At 42.8% G+C, this 15052-nt stretch overlaps 1 protein-coding gene across 2 annotated transcripts; it reads left to right on the forward strand.

Annotated features, from left to right (window-relative positions):
- c2h10orf71 (chromosome 2 C10orf71 homolog) lies at window positions 1–14149 on the forward strand. Of its 2 annotated transcripts, XM_086169126.1 has the most exons (3): window positions 1–141; window positions 2418–12179; window positions 12814–13995. In XM_086169126.1, the coding sequence occupies exons 2-3, from the start codon at window positions 2622–2624 to the stop codon at window positions 12820–12822; spliced, it is 9567 nt and encodes a 3188-aa protein (XP_086025252.1). In that variant the 5' UTR covers window positions 1–141; window positions 2418–2621; the 3' UTR covers window positions 12823–13995. The 2 variants fall into 2 exon arrangements, with proteins under 2 accessions (XP_086025252.1, XP_086025243.1); XM_086169117.1 differs by having other exon boundaries at window positions 2418–14149.
- The last annotated feature ends 903 nt before the right edge of the window (window positions 14150–15052 follow it).

Below are 15052 nucleotides of genomic sequence, written 5' to 3' on the forward strand. Positions count from 1 at the left end.
ATCTGCTTTGGACTTATAGATGATTTTTTTCTATGGATTACTTTTCAAAGGAAGAGCCGAATAAGGCAGGACCATGTTGAAGTATTGGGGAGACCAAGTTTTTCAGTGCTCAAATCATGGATTAAAAACCTTGTGGACACGGTAAGACGTCGCTCTATGTGTTCTTCCAAACCGGTATTATAAAAAAGGACAGTATGTAATAAAAAAAAAAATCATATCGTAAAATATTATACATTTTCATTTTCACACACACAGGCAGTACATGCTAGTTTGCATGTGAATACATGCATGCGGGTGTTTATGTTATCAATGGATATGTCAGAATCAGAATCAGAAATCTATATATACACAAAGGGTATTTGTTTGCCTACAAATGACACTTTGCTTTTACTGTTGTGCTTATTTTTCTCATAAGAATGATACGTTCACGGCAGAGATTCTGCAAGTAGACTTGATGGGTGTCAGGTTTTAGAGTTAGAGGCCCCGTCACTGGACAGAAATAAACCACACGCAAAGAATGAACAGAAATCACTCTGACAGCTTGTCGTGAGATTGCCGCTGCAAAAAGGAGACATAGTTACCACAACTGTGCTTTTAAAAATGATTTTCCACTGATTTTGTAGTTGTTGCTACCACTTTCTCCACTGAGCTGTGTGTGATGCTGAACAATGGAAAGAGTGGAAATAGAGTGATGAGCCAATGTTTCTCCCTCGGAGATAATGTTTTTTTCCAAGTTGAGAAACAGATTCTGTCACATCAAAAACAGTCCATCATGCAAATTCATTAAATGCAAGTGTTCAATGAACTCTATCTTTTTCACTTCTCATATTATTTCATCGATTGTTTTGTGGAGCATAACAACACACTGGTTTGTTTTAGCTCTTCGCTAAAAGCAAATGAAATGAAGAACCTCCAGGTCTGAGGCTGTTAATGAAGCTATGTACATTCTGAGGAGATGGCTTCCTGGCATTTGTTATAAATTTAATCGAAACATAACCATACATACAACATTTCTTGTTTGCCTCTAAATCTTCAAATATTTAGGGCTAAACTAACCTGTAAGAGGCTTAGGGCATAAATGCAAATTTGTACATATTTCCTGCTAAACCCTCTTCGATGACTGTCTGTTTCAACTACTATGTTTATCGTCTTTCGCAAACGTTGCTGTTGTACAGCTTGCACTGAGAATGCATGCGGTAAGAGGGTTATTTATAATATTTTTCCCCTCTCTAGAGCGTCTTATATCAAATAGCTCTTTATATAAAACTTACTTGACAGACAAATGCAGAATTGGTTTACAGGTGATGATGAATGAAGGCAATAAGGCAGGAAAGGTCAATGTGTCAATAGATTTAACATTATGAGAGTACAAAAACATGGCTCTACAGTTCAGTTTCTATTATTAAGATAATGATTAAAAAATCTTCACTAACAGTAAAGATTTAATGCTTTACCAATTTTAATTTTAAGTTTGGTTGCCAATGATTGTAGGTAAACTATTTATGTAAACTGCCACATGAAACATGACATATTAACAGCAATAGACTTTCAAAACTTTTCTTCTTTAATTCTCGATCAATAGTTCTAGTTCAATTAGGGTCCTTTTTTTAATTAGTTCTTTCAAATCTATCTATCTATCTATCTATCTATCTATCTATCTATCTATCTATCTATCTATCTATCTATCTATATGTATATGCTATACATAAATATGTATATATATACATATAGAAATACACACTTATATATACATATGTACATAGATACACACACACACATACATACATATGTACATATATATACATATATATACGCATATATAAGTACATTTTTATGTATTTATCTATTTATTCAAAGATTATTTCCATGATCAGTTTCCTTCATTTGAAAATGTTAAAATAATATTAAAACGGCCAAGTAAAAAGCTCAACCTGCTGTCGAATTTTCTGTGACTGGGCAGGAAAACTTTTCTGATTACATTTAACAACAAAAAAAAAGGAAAAACATTGAAGTCAATACAGCGGTATAAGAACAGAGTTCGCTACCAGCTCTTCCAAGTTCATTCTCGTGAGACTTTCTTTACTGCACCTAGCAACAGTGTAGTTTTATTCATAACATGCCTATGAAGGTCACGGTGATTGATCGGAAGGATTTTCAAGGCTGTTTTAGGAACGGCATACTGTACATCGCTACCTAATGCAGAAAAAAGGCTAGAAAAAGGCCATATGGAGAGGTTTTAAACCATTCTCCAATGACTGAAAACTGTGAACTTTAATGTAATCACTGAAATAACAAAGCTAAAATACACAGACATTATACAAGCACAATAAAGCTGCTCTTTTAAACATTAAAGGTTGTGTTGAAATGTGTGAGTGTACGCCAGTGTCCAGGATAATCTTCCTTTCTTTTTTTCACAGGGTGACAAGAGTTTCCAGGGTTACTTGGGACAGAGAATAACTGAAACACAAAATGTCTTAGGGGAGAAACCTCATCCTGAATGGAGCCCTGATCTTGGGGTTCTACAAACTTCTGTTACGGACATTGTTTAGATTTCTGAGGACAGCATTTGCTCAAATGACTGAGCACCAGAGGATACAGCCTTTCGTTCGCAAGTCTGCACCATGACCTCAATTGAAAAACGCCGCTCAAGCCGAAAGAATGGCAGACATAGAAAACACAGCGATGGTGGCTTTAGTGACACTTCCAGTTGCGGATCCTTTCTCGATGAGACTGATCGTGAAGTTAGCAATCTGACCGATCGAGCGTTCAGAAGTCTCTGTATCGGAGATGAGGCGGTTTATAATGACTCAGACCTTTGTCCACCTTCACCCTGCTCACAGAAAGACAGACAGATCGCTTTATGCCATAGTGGACAGGACAGAGAAGACAATGAGAGAGAGGAACTTAAAAGAACTGCTCATTGGAGCTTTAGGCAGAGGATGCAGCAATATGGACAAGACTGGATGCATGGAAGAATGTGGGGATCTGAGATCCATAGTGACCCACAGTGGGAAACCCATTGGGAAAGAACACAGGGCCAGGTTTCTGCAACATTCCAGCACCCCTTTATGGAAATGTCGCAGCAAAAGAAAGCTCTCAAGGAGGAACAGCTAACGATTCTCAGCAATGGAGCCAAAGAATTGAGTTCACAACAACGGCGGAGCCACTCCAGAGTTTCGTCTCTTATTAGAGCTTTTAACTCTGAGGGACTAAATGATGGAGGAAGGACAGATGGTAAACTAAGAGATTGGAATGATGAGAATAGCTTGGACAAATCATCTCTGATGAGCATGCAGAGGGAACTCTCTGAGTTCTCTACATCCCACCAGCACAACTTTAACACTGGCCATTTTTCACCAGCTGGTCTTTTGTTAGCCCAAGATAGTAACTTCTGTTCCTCTGAAGTCTCTGCGGTGGCTCACATGGATGCTGCTTTTATGAGGTCCTCTCTCAGTAAACACAGCATTTTGGCACAAACCAACTGCACCTCTAACTTCTTTATACACAGTGAATTTAGTCCCTTCAAAGTGTGGAGGGACCACAACAGGTTCCCTTTTCAACATAGGCAAGTCTCAGGTTTTATGCACTGTCCAGAGTACACTCAGTGGTGTGAGACACCGATGTATAGGGAGCTATCACTGGATACCCAAGCAGAGGGACAAAGAGGTCAGTCTATATTTCAGGAGAGAGGTGTTGGACATCGGAGAAGCCTAATGTCCGCCCGAAACTCTTTACAACTCACTCCAGTATCCCGAGTGTTGCAGAAAGCCTCTGCTTTGGAGAAACGCTGCGAGTCAGAGTTGCCAGGACATTATCCCCACAGGATGAGGACAATGAGCCTGGGAACTGACAAGTTTCCCTCTCAACGCCCATCAACCGCATCACCCACCACGGAGATGTCCCGTCGTGTCCAGGAAACCATCAGCTCCGTCAAAGCTCTCCAGCAAAAAATCAAAATGATGGCTGAGCAGAATACCGCAAAAGAGAAGCCGCCCAACGTACAAGAAACATTTTGCAACAGTAACAGTGTCATTCCCTTTGGATGCAATGCAGAGGCTGTGCTGCCAAATGTTGACGGTAGCATCATCACAGCTCCCTCTGATGTTAGCCACCAGAATCCACCTCAAATCCATCTATATCAAGAAGCAGACACACCAGTGGTTCAGCAGTTGGAAATGTCTCCCCAACTTGTAGAGCACGCGCCTGTGCGAGCCGAAAGCAGGGGAGGCACTCCTGACGTTAGGATGTCTAGCTACAAATCCAGAGCCCCAAGCCTCCTCTTCAATCTAAAGGACAACAGGAAACGAGTGAAAAGTACCTATAGCCCAAGCAAGTATAAAGGAGTTGAGATGCTGGAAAAAAGTCCAAAACTTTCAGTTCAAGAACAGAGAAACAATTTTATAGACAACCCTGACTCTCTTGGACCTGATAGTCAGGATCCGCTGGTGGAGGAAACCAGTCTGTCAAATACAACCTCACAACATTATGGAAATCCATGTCATAACTCGGATCCATCAGTTGCTGCAGTATATTCGCAAGCTAGTATACCAGATATAGGCCAAAATTCAGAATACACCTCAAGGGGATACTCCACAGCTCAGGAGCAAGATAGTATGGTTCACCATCCAGGGTTAACTGGCTACATGCCTAAAGATCACAATGAAAATCAACTGGCTAACGGGCAGAAATTCCACGAAAACTTTTCATACGAGCAAAGCGTGACTGAGAATGTAGAAACCATAGGAGGGGGCGGATACATGCGGAAACCACCGTACAGAACCCCAGAAATGCCAGGGGTAAACGTGGCAAACAACAACACTAGAGAATATTCAATGAGTAAGGATAACACTCAGTTTCACGTTAATGAAGCAGTTAGAAGGGAATCCGCTCGGGTAGATAAACATTGGCAACTGAGGCAGAGCAAACATGATCACGGTGATGAGTCCTCACAGGAAAGCTGGAGACAGGGAAACACTCGAGACTCAGAAAAGCTCAGTCGGAAACAAAACATACCCGCTGTGGAAAAAGACCGTCATGCACTGTCTCACCAAAAGCCGTCTCTGATAGTTGATGAATTTGGTACCTCAAGAGACAAACGGATGAGAGAAAGTCAACACAACACGGCTACAGGAACCAAGGAGATACCACAATATGCCCCGCTTTTTAATGAAAATGTAAAAGATGTAGCATATTATGTAAAGAAGCAAGTAGGGCCTATCAGAGAGAAATTTGTGAATCAGAAATGTTATAGTAACAATGATGAAAATGAAATAGAAGATAACAGCGCATCACAGAATAGCGGTTACAAAGACCAAGAATATGGACGCAAACTCAATTTGTTCACCAAAAAAGAAAAATCTCTTCTGAAGCCAGAAACAAATCAGAGGAAAGAGGACTCACCGTTGCGAAAAGAGCATGAAATGCGGAGCGCACAGCAAAAAGAAGTTGAGCAACAAATTGAAACAACTTTGCAAAAAACATCATTATTTGTCACTAACAAAACGTCAGCCCTGCCGATGGAAAACGAGAAAGAGGTCAGACACTTTGCAGGGGTAACGCCTTCACGTGACACCATTGAACTTAAAACAAATCATGTTGAAGCAGAGCCATCTAAAGCTCAGCCCAGGGCTCCAATGGATCAGCCAAAAGCAGACTCTAAGGTATCTACAGTAGAGCAGATTGGTTTGGACAAAATCAAGGCAGCAATGACACAGCAGGACAAAGTTAAACTGGCAAATTCAGAGTTGAAAATAGCTGACCAGAGCAAAAAAGACTATAATAAGGCAGAGCAGCAAAGTGGGGAGAAAATGAACACAAAACAGACGGAGAAGACCGGAGGAAAACAGCCAGAGCAGAAAGTGGAGTCCGACAAAACGCGAGAAAGGCAGAGTGGGCAGATTGTTGCCGATCAAACCGGAGTAAAAACTGAACAAGTTCAGCCACAGCTGGCCCAAAGAGAAAGGGTTAGAGGTCAGCAAGTTGAACCACAACACGCAACAGTTGACTTGGTAGAAAAAGAGCTGAAGAATGCAGAACAAATCAGACTAGATAATGTTAAAACAGATGAGACTAATCCGGAGCAAAGACAAATGGACCAATATGCTGCTGAAAGGTTGAAAGACACACAACAAAAACCTCTAGCAAAAATTGAACAGGTAGAAAAAGATCAAGTCAAAAGTCAACTGGCTCAGAAAGAAAGGATTGAAACCAAGGAAGTTAAAGCAACGCCGATAAGAGCTGAACTTGTAGAAGGCGAACTGAGGAAAGCAGAAAAAATCCGAAAAGAAAATGTGAAAGAACATCAGACCCAAGCTGAGCGAGCTGAAGGTCAAAAGATGAAGTTGCCAGTGGTTAAACAAGGCCAGGAGAAGACAAAAGTTGCAATTGTCAAGCCCGAGCCAAACGCTGAGGATGTTAGAGAAAAGACGGCTGTAGCAGGTCAGGTTAACGCAGAGAAACTTAGAACGGAGATAAGAAAAGCTAAAGAGATGAACGCCGAAGTACGAATACCAGAACAAACCATCATGGAGTTTATTAAAGGAGAGTACGCGAAAAAGGTACACGCAATATCAGCCAAAGCCACAACAAAAGTAGCAGGATCACAGAAGGCCAAAAGTGAGATGAATAAGGTGGAGCAAGTTAAAACAGAATTGGCTAAAGCAAAAGCAGAGTTGGCAAAAATTAAGGACAAAATGAGAGATGAACACCAACAGAAAGTGAGAAATACTGCTGTTGCAAAAGAGGATGACATTTTAAAGAAAGCAAAAATTTTAGAAGTAAATGTTAAGCAAAATGATAAGTATCAAGAAGCTCCGGAAACACAAACGTCTAGTAGAGATCGAACAGATCCTGGCTATGTTGATTATGAAAATCCAACAAGTATAGATGATATTACTAGAACCGGCACAATTGATACGCACTCAAAACACGAACAGCCCACAATCAGAATTGCAGAATCTAAAACAAAGAATGAGGAGGAAGTCGGCAGAGATGTTTCGATTAAGGCGAAAGAAAGTCATTATGTCTACAGTGAGTCGTCTAAAGAATTCAAATTGTCCTCTGGTGATTATTTTTCGACCACCGCCAATATAAAAACAAATACCGACACCATCAATAGTGATAAAGATGTCTTCCATGTGGAAAAATGTGACTCTCAGAAACCGTCTGATGTTTCACAGAGAAGGACTTCAGAGGATGCCAAACCCATTGAGAGAAAATCCAAGTCATCCGAGCATAGTTTAGTTTATGGTAAAGACCCCAATTTGACCCCATCCAGGGCTTTGTCCCATAAAGAGAGAATTCTGACTAAACAGGAGATTCTGACTTCAAAGATAAAAGCACATGCAGAGAAAGAAATTTCCGCTATTAAAGAAAAGGGTTTTGCGATGCTTGATGAATTTACATCCAAAAATCCCACCAGGCATTCAGGTAGTCAGAATATCAACATCAGACATAGGCCACAAACACAGGAGGTGTCTAGAATAAACGGCAATATGTTGCTCAATAATATTACACCAAAACACCAGGTGGCAGCATCAGGGGCTGAACCAGTTGTGTCAGCTTCACTTCCCAGCTCCATAACAACCACTGGATACACACCAGGTCAGCTGCAGAAACAGGTTCATAAAGAACCAATGAAGAGAAATGTCATTGTACCAGAACTGGCCCTAGTTGGAAGCTTGAAAGAGCATCATAAAGAATACAATAATGACATTAAATCAGAAACAAAAAATAAAGAGCAAGCACTTAGCAATAGCTCGAGAAAGCAGGAGGCCCGACGAGAGGATATTGTGGACGAAACCGTAGTGTCCGCTGACCAACCCGGCAAAAAGAAAATGAATCCTTCAGAAGCCACAATGAAACGTGAACAAATTCATGATGATTCACTACCTTCACTAAAAGCGGACTTGGGTCAGAGTCATCTGTCATCTGTGGTCGATGACAGTTTACAAATCAAGGGCATCATGGTCACAGTGAGAGAGGGAATGAACAATGATCAGAACATTCAAGTAAAAGCTCCTGCCCAAGAAATTGGGCAGAAAACTGCTTGCCCGGAAAAATGTCATGTCTACTCAGTTCCAGAACCCAGCAAAGAAAACGAATCCCTGACAGACGCTGGCAGAGCGATGGACAAAATTATAATGGAAACTCCGACTACTCTGAAAGAATATCATGCTAAAACTTGTGTGAATAATCATTCTAAAAATATTCAAGAAGCACCAGCGACAGAAAATAGGAAGAACAACATGTCCGACAGTGCCGCCGACAGCAGGACTATTCCAAAGAACGATACTTATATAAATGCAAGACCCCTTAAAGAAATACCACTTCAAGATCACCTGCCGAGTAAAGATGTGCATTCCGCAGTTGCTGCATCCTTTAAAAATTCAGAAACTCAACATCTCAACAAACCACACAAAGTAGCAAGAGAAATGACTGACCACTCGAATAAAATGCCAAAAGGTGAACCAGAGATGATCCCCATAAAATGTCAAGAAATGACTGATACAGAGGAGAAAAATACCCAAATGTTACAAACAAGAAATAAAGCCCACACAGCCCATGAGGTGATTGCAGAAACTGAAAGCAACCAGGATTTAGAAGTGGTTAGAGACAAAAATCTGTCATCGGGGAAAGAAGATATCACAACTGACATTAAACCAGCTGGGAAACTGAATGGTGATGAAAAGAGTGCACCCTTACGGGACCAAATGAAACTTGGTTCAACATTTCCCATGCCATCAGACAAAACCAGTATACCTTGTAATTTTATTGTCAAGAAAAGCAGCCACGCATCCCCACAAAGTCACAATGAGGAGACTCATCCTGGAGAAAAGGGCAAGCCACATAGCGATCGTCATATAGACAACATTGAAATCAGTGTTATGGGAGCAGGAACTGAGAAAGACAAACAGAAAATCCCTGGAAAATATTGTAAAACAAATGTTTCTGATCTTGTTGAACACGTCACATTATCCACTACTGATGATAAAAAAGTCACATCACTCAAAGAAATCCAAACCAAACTACCGAACCAAACAAACTGCGAGAAACAGATGAAAGACAAAGAGGGACTCGGGGCACGGCGGCGTTCTCTATCAAGCGTGAGGCAATCAGCTGAATCGATGAAAATCCACGATCAAAACCACAGCGTCAATAAAATGTGTGGACATGGCGAAGTTGAAAATGGAAAAACTGAAAATGTACAAAAACACGAAGCAACGCCAGACATCCAAAAGATGGAGGAGGATTACTTTCAAGTACATGGGATGGCAGAAATAAACAATTTACTGCCCAACAACAGCACAGACATCACCGACATGTCAGACGTGGTTTCCAGTGGACAGGAATATAAACATCAAATTCCAAAGAAAGCTGAAATCAACAGTGATTCATACAAGACGGACGAAAAACCCTCTGCACGGAATTCAAGTACAAGACTGGAATCTTGCTCGGTGAGCACTGACAGTGAGAACATGCGAGCGCAAACGAGTGACGCATCAGACGAACGGGAATCGGACCACGTCGACTGTTCAACAGCGATACAAAGCGGTAACCACGAAAAGATGGAGATTGATCAAAGTGCTCACACCAGAAAGCCCCACGCAGAAAGCAGAGCCAGTTTAGCAACAAGAGAAAGGCTCAACCTAAGACATTCCCAGCCAACCAGGGAAAATGTAGTCACGGAAAAGCCTGAAATTAAGATGAGACCAAAAGAGAGGCCGTCAACAGTTCCAGAGATATCAGCGATTGCAGACTATGCAAGGCTAAAAGTAATTGTCACAGATGATCGGGAAAGCACAATACAAGAGTTCCCTCCCAACAAGAAGGAAGGATTCTTCCCACTGATAAAGTCTCGTCACAGTAGACGCCCACTATTCACTGCAGACCCCCAAGAACAATCTGTGAAAGAGAAGAGTTTACCAAGTAAGATGGAAGTCGTCCCCAAGGTGAACAAAGAGCCGAAACCAATAGTGTTTCCCATTACAGAGAAAGAACATCAAAGAACAGGGATGTTCAAATTAGGGGAGAAAGAGAAACAGGAGATGTTGTTGGATGTCAAACACAATGAATGTGCTTCGGAAACTGGAGCAAAACAGGTGGAAAATCTCAAAGATGGGCACAGGTCACCACAGGTGCAAATTAAGAACCAAGAAACAAGAGAAAAAGTCCCGGAAGTTGGTATCCACAGAGTGAGCCAAGTCGATCGAAGGGGAAACCAGCCAAGTAGTCAAGTAGTTCAAATTCAAGCAACATCATCACCTCCCTCAACTAACAAGGCGAAAGACGAGTCTGCAGAGCAAGCTCTGAGACTAGTCGATGCTTCTGCTCCGGATGAAAAAACAGGAGATTCATCCTCAGTTAAAAGAAGGTCCTACTTGGACTTCAACTCTGAACCACAACCCCACGTGGAGCACAATTCCAATATAAAGGACAATAAAATGAACATGAGAAAAGATGAGAGGGCTGAAGATCAAGACACGGTGATAAAGATCGGGGAAGAAGCCAAAGTGAATCCACAGGACAGGGGAAAACCCCTTCAGGAAATACACAATACTTGGAAAAGAGAGGAGAGAAGAGCTGAAGACAGGAGAATAAAACATTTAACGGAGGAGAGCGGAGCTTCTGTTAGTGAAGAACAGAGGGAAGCTGCAGAGAGGAGAGCAAGAGAAAGGGAGGCCAAAGTCATTGAGATAAAACAGAGACGGGAAAAACAAAAAGAAGCAGAAAGAATAGCTGAGGAGGAAAGAAAAGCAAAACAGTTGGAAGAAAACAGAGCAGCTCAAAGAATGAAAGATATCGCAGAGCAGAGGAGGAAAGCTGAGGAGAGGAGAGAGAAACTAAGAGAGGAGGAAAAGAGGATTAAGGAGATTGATGAGAGAAAGAGACTGAGACGGACTGAGGAGGGAAGAGTTGCTGGGGAGGAACAGCAAAAGCAAGCGGAGCTCCATGATGAGCAAAGCCAGGCCAAACATATTGTAGAGGACAGAGTTATTCAAAGATTAGGTGAGAGGCGGAATCAACAGAGTCAACTGCCAAAGAGACGGGAGCAGAAGAGTGAGGAGCAGGAGAGAGAAAGACACCCAAATGAAGAATGCATGAGAAGAGAGAGAGAACCGGAGAGGAGGGTAGAAAAAGAAACGGCAATCGCTAAAACGAGAGAAGAAGAGGAAGTCAAAGAAGACCAGGCTGGACTCAGAAAGGAGATGAGAAGTCAAAAAGAGCCACAGACCAGGGCTAAACAAGCAGAAGAAAAGCCAACTTCTGAAAGAGAGGAAGAGATGACTTCTCAGACTAAAGAGCAAAAAAGAGCAGCGCAGATGATGGATGCTCTTCAGTACTATGCCATTAATTCAGCAGAGTCAAGAAGGAACCCCAGAGACAGTCAGCCACAGTCTCCTTTAATTTTCCACAAAAGGATCCATGCGACCGAGTCCACTGAATCGGATTTTCACAGGAGGTCACATAGACCTCCTGCACCCCCATCCCCTTCTCCATCACTTCCACGCTCAAATACCTCCTCTCCTGCTCTGGGAGCCAAGCCTTCAATGTTCAGGGTGAAGGATAACACCACCAGAGGTCCATCTTTTGCCAAATCAGTCAAACCAAGGTTCTATAAGAGCATTGGGGAAGACTTCAGGGTGGGTTCGCCCTCGGAGCAAGGGTCAGGGAGAGGAGAGGAGGACCCAGAGATGGTGAGACACAATGCAGGGACTCCCATCCATCCTGACACAGCTAAGGGTTCACACAGACTTGGTGCTATCAAAGAATCCTCCATCTTTCAGCCAGGAACTGCGTCCCAAGACTACTCGGCTACTCTGCGGCACCTCCGCCCCTATACCAGGAGAAGCTTCGCTCTGGATGATGACGATTCCCGCTCTGTTGTCAGCAACATGTCCGAGGGAGTGGACAGCAATGCCACCAGTGCAGCCGACATGGGGGACGTACGAGGACCGTATGACTGCGAAAGGCCAGAGTCAGCTTGCAGCTTCAGCAGTGACGTTTCCCGTTTAGGAAAACCTCCAGCCGTTCCCCCAAAGAGTGAGAAAGCCTTGCGTAGGGCACAAAGGCTGACCACGCGCAGGGTAAGGAAAGAGTTGGCCGTAGGTACAGCAGACAGCCAGACTGAGAAATTGCTGCCAGGAGTCTCCGGCAACCCCTCTTCCTCCTCTACTGAGGTATGGTCCTCAAACCGCCATGCTGTGGCTTCCCCTCATTTTGCCCCTCCTGTCTCCCTAACCCACGCACCGACCCCTGGGTCTTGCTTGCCTTCTGCCCAAACAGAAAAGCAGCTCTCTTGCCGGTCGTCCCTCGCTTCCACTCACGCCACCAGCCCGATATCCCACTCCGATGTATCCTCTCGTGCAACCCCTGTCTCTCCCGCGGCTGTCTCTGCTCATGCTAACGTCCCTGTTCCCCTCTCATTTGCCCCCCATTATGGCACCCCTCTCTCCCTCCCGGTCACATCTCCTCATGCCACCGCACCCGTCTCCCCGCAAGTTGCCTCTGCCACTGCCTCACCCCTGGATGCCTCCCCTCTAGGTCATAGTGTCACCATCCCAGTTGCCTCTCCTTGTGTCACTGGCCCGCTCCCTCTCCCTGTTGCCACTGCCCCTATCCCCCTTGCAGTTGCCACTGCCCCCGTCCCCCTCCCAGTTGCCTCTACCCTTGTGTCCCTGCCTTGTGCAACTGCTCCGAATTCCATTCAACTTGTTTCTACTCCTGCTTCAGGCCCAATTTCCCAACATGCTGCACTAAAGACAGTCCCTCATGTGCCTTCTTCTCCTACTCTCTTTTATGCTAACCACCCAGCTCCAGTGACACAGTACCATGTAGAGACAAGCTATCCCCATGCCTACTCACTGACCCAGCGCAAGGTGTTGCAAGACTTTGGCTCTGGTCAGTATTTTGTAGTGGACGCACCTGTTCAAATGAAACTTAAGACATTCTTTGATCCAGAAACTGGGAAGTACGTTCAGCTGAATGTGCATGAGTCTGGTCAGAACGTCTACCGACCCCAGACTCAGCAAATCCAATCTCAGCCTCAACTCCAACCCCATTTGCAGGTTAAGCAGCAGCTTCTCTCTCAGGCCTCTCTAGCCAGCAAGCCTTATGTGATTTATCACGGCTACCATCGTTATCCACATGCACAGATACCTGCGGTTGTACCCTCTTTGCAACACCGAAGGGCATCCACAGGCAGCACGGCCCCGGTGAGTCTTTCCCAGGAGGAGCGGTGTCTCGGAGATAGCGATGCTCGTACAAATCAAATATCTGAAAATGGACAGAACTCTGAAGTACATTGCTACAGTCCAGAGCAGACTCCTTATATGGATACAGTAAATGACACAAACAAAAACAGATATGGCTCAAGTGAGTCATTCCCAGAGTGTGGTACAAATAGCCAGCTTGCAGAAAGCATGCAATGTGCAGATTATAATTCAGGTCACTCAAGGTGTCAACCACGTGACATAATAACCATGAGTGAACTTGAGGACTTTATGGAGATGTCTGACTGGTAGAACTATGTATATTGTAAAGCAGCCTAGTGGCTCAAAAGATGTATCTTGTTTGTACATGTGACTTTTTTTAAGTAAAAAAAAAAAAGCTTTCAGTTTCTATTTGGAAAAAAAAGTCCCAATGACTGTTAAACTGCAGCTGTCGGTTTTAGGCATTTACACTGAAACTATTTATTGTTACAGAAGTACACCATTCCATTTGACTTTTTCAGCAAGAGATGGGAAGATTTCTTTCTTGTGTGATTAGCAGTCTGTACCCTCCACCCTCCTGCAGCAAGTAGTTCAGCTGGAATTTATGTAGATTTCTCCCGCGGACACCGATGGAGTTGCTTCCTTTTGAGTACATCTTGCATTTGACACTGTGTGGTGCATGAAAACTTAAACTCACTGTCAATTAAAGATATGGAGATGATTTTCCTCATATTTTGTGCACTGAACCCCTGCTTCTTGTTAAAAAAAAAAAAAAAAAAAAAGATGTGATGTGAATAGAGCAATTTTGAAGGTTTAATCTCGTACCGTAATCAAATTTTATGTTCGGAATATTTGATGATGTTTCAGTTTTGCTGTGAAACAAAGCAGTGTGGTATAGAATTTATTCAAGCAATAAAAACACATTTCATTCAACAAAACAACTGCCTTTCCAGACTACTTTCCATCAGTCACCTTGCTGCTTACAATTTGATTTCATTTTTCTCATCAACTAAAAAGATGCTAATTAGAAAATTATATTACTGTCACAAGTACCCAACTCCCTGGGTCTAAATAACTCAAAATGAGGAGTGTTTTACCGAGTTCTTACGATAATTGCAAAGCGTTTTCCAGATAATACATTACACTCAGAACATGTCCTGAGAGAATTTATAAACACAAAAAGCTAAATTAACATTTTGTTGACTTTGTGTGTGTGAGTGCTTGTCCAAATGAGTAAATCTTTGCCCACTGTACCTGTGGGATCCAATGATAGAAATAACCCAGTGTGAAAATGTCTTTCCTTTGATTTCCCTTGATTCACAAAGTCAGATTAATGCACCTTGCTGTCGGTGAGAACGCCTGCACACCCTCTCGTTTCATAGTTACCTCTACTCTAACCGATCCCTCCCAAGAAGCAGTAACCTGTTTTGACCACAACAGGGCGGAGGAGAGCAACCCCTCCACCGATGCAGAAACTGGTAACTTGGGTAAAAAAATTAGCTTAGGGGCCACTTAAAGAAAAGGTGGAAATTTTCTCAGGAAAAAAAATGCTCAGTCAAACGGTCGTCAAAACTCACATTGGGGTGAACGTCAATGAAAAAAAGCCTGTGGATACAAATGCCACAAAATGTATTTCCAAAACAAAACAGTGTGACACGGTTACAATTGATCGATCGATTTTGAACTACATCTTTGCTTTCATGAAAATCATAAATGACATACACTGCTCAAAAAAATAAAAGGAACACTTAAAAGACACATCCTAGATCTAAATGAATGAAAAATTCTTATGAAATACTTTGCTCTTTACACAGTTGAATGTGCTGACAACAAAATCACAC

The sequence above is a fragment of the Fistularia commersonii genome, chromosome 2 (assembly GCF_037954325.1).
Source record: "Fistularia commersonii isolate RoL2024-O1a breed Wild chromosome 2, RoL_Fcom_v1.0, whole genome shotgun sequence".
Classification (NCBI taxonomy): domain Eukaryota; kingdom Metazoa; phylum Chordata; class Actinopteri; order Syngnathiformes; family Fistulariidae; genus Fistularia; species Fistularia commersonii.